General features: G+C 37.6%; 1 protein-coding gene across 2 annotated transcripts in view; it reads right to left on the bottom strand.

The window, feature by feature from the left end:
- Positions 1-279: 279 nt before the first annotated feature.
- The window catches only part of LOC109970409 (acylamino-acid-releasing enzyme), a 12334-nt gene continuing 10649 nt past the window's right edge, over positions 280-1964 (bottom strand). For both annotated transcript variants that reach the window (XM_020617955.1, XM_020617947.1), the window contains exons 21-22: positions 1091-1197; positions 280-463 (exon numbers count right to left, since the gene is read on the bottom strand). In XM_020617955.1, the coding sequence (XP_020473611.1) occupies positions 349-463; positions 1091-1197 (222 nt within the window). In that variant the 3' untranslated portion in view covers positions 280-348. The remainder of the gene's footprint in view (positions 464-1090; positions 1198-1964) is intronic.

Raw genomic sequence — 1964 nt, forward strand, 5'->3', positions numbered from 1 at the left:
AGCATGGCATGATATTTTCAGGGATGACACTTTAGTGCTCTTAAATTAGTAGTGATTTTGGCAGACAAGTGGAGGAGCAATATGAATGTATGAAAAAAATAAATACGACTTGGCATTTGGACACTTTATGTAGCACCAAGCAAACAAAATCTGTATATCAGTACAAATGTATAAGATTTTCCATTGTGATTTGGAAATGTTCTTACACAATTAAGTACACTGTAACCTCCAGAATGCATTTGTGCTTAAAGGCAGTGATGTGTTAAAGATTGTAACATGCTCTGATAATCAATTTATTCTTTTTAATGAAGCTGTGCAGAAGCACTCCTTCCTCCAATAAAGTGTCCATCACAGCGTGGGTGAGTTCAGATGCTGGGCCAGCCACAGCACTGTGTTGAGAAAGCAGTCGGCCTGTGTGTCCACTCTAGACAGAGAGTGCCCATCCTCTGGAAACCACAACACTCTACAAGGACAAACAGGTGGGGTCAGTCTTCATAAACACACTTTAGTGCTATAACATTTTTCTTTGTTTTTGACATGGAGGACAAAATAACAGGGATGCTCAAATGAACTCTGTTAGATTGTCTTTACTGATATGCACCGATCAGGCATAATATTATGACCACCTGTACAATTGTATGCACTTCAATGCAACAGTTCTGCCTTAACATTTGTGTTTACGAAGCTCAAAATGTTTGTTTTGGGTGAGATTGGCCTAAGTGTATATAAATTCAACTATATGTTCATTATTGAGGTCATAGTTAAAAGGTGGTGTTGTACTGGACTACATTATTATATTCAGAGGGGCAGAACAAAAATATACACACACCTCTGAATATAATAATGTAGTCCAGTACAACACCACCTTTTAACTATGACCTCAATAATGAACATATAGTTGAATTTATATACACTTAGGCCAATCAACATATAGTTGAATTTATATACACTTAAGCCAATCTCACCAAAAACTGAAACATTTTCAGCTTCATAAACACAAATGTTAAGACAGAAGTGTTGCACTGAAGTGCATACAGATGTACAGGTGGTCATAATATTATGCCTGATCAGTGTACTTGCTCTGTTGTACCTCACAGGTGAGGTTCTGCTCTTCAGTGCTTTATAGAGTTCCAAACCCTGGTGAGGAGGCACTCGCTTGTCACGGCCTCCCAGCATCAGAAGCACAGGAGCCTTGATCTACACACAAACACGCAGATCCGGTATGTACAAAAGTGCATTTACACAGACTTCTGATGTCTCCTCTAGTGGCACTATATTTTAAAAACTTGGCTACAAAACAAATGACTTGATTTTTCCCATCATAAAGAATGACGTTGGTCATTTCCTATATTAATATTTTCAAACGGTCCCCATACAGAGACTACAGCCAGCAATGAGTTGCCTCTGATGGTTAAAGTTTATCAGTCTTGAACCTGGATTAGTTTACTCATCTGTGCCATTGTTTAAAAATGACTTTTTACAGTGCCTGAAGTACCAGGACTCAAAAGCGTGAGGAGCTCTTGTGTATACGTCAATGAGTCTTTATTACTTCAGGTGCCGTAAAAAGTTATGGTTGTCTGGAGCAACATTTTTAACAGATATGCAGGTCTGGTGTTTCGTAATGAAGAACCATGTCCAGCGGTGTTTGTTTCACTGATGTTTGTAATCATTTTTGAACAACAACAATGGAGATCAATAACATAGATGAATAAGCTAATTGGAGACTGATGGACATTAACCATGAGTAGAGGCAATTCGGTCAATGGGGTTTTTTTTGTTTGGAAAACCAAAATCAGGAAACAAACCATTTCCCCAATTGCCATTTAGAAATGGGGAAATAGAAAAATGGGTCATTTTTTATTTTAATAAAGACCATAGAAAAGTAAAAAGAAACGGGTGTTATGTGATTTTGTGTGAGGTTTATAAAAAGTAGCCTAAATGCATTCAATTTCCGATCTGTCTGT

The sequence above is a fragment of the Monopterus albus genome, unplaced genomic scaffold (genome assembly GCF_001952655.1).
Source record: "Monopterus albus unplaced genomic scaffold, M_albus_1.0 scaffold6.1, whole genome shotgun sequence".
In the NCBI taxonomy this organism is placed as follows: Eukaryota; Metazoa; Chordata; class Actinopteri; order Synbranchiformes; family Synbranchidae; genus Monopterus; species Monopterus albus.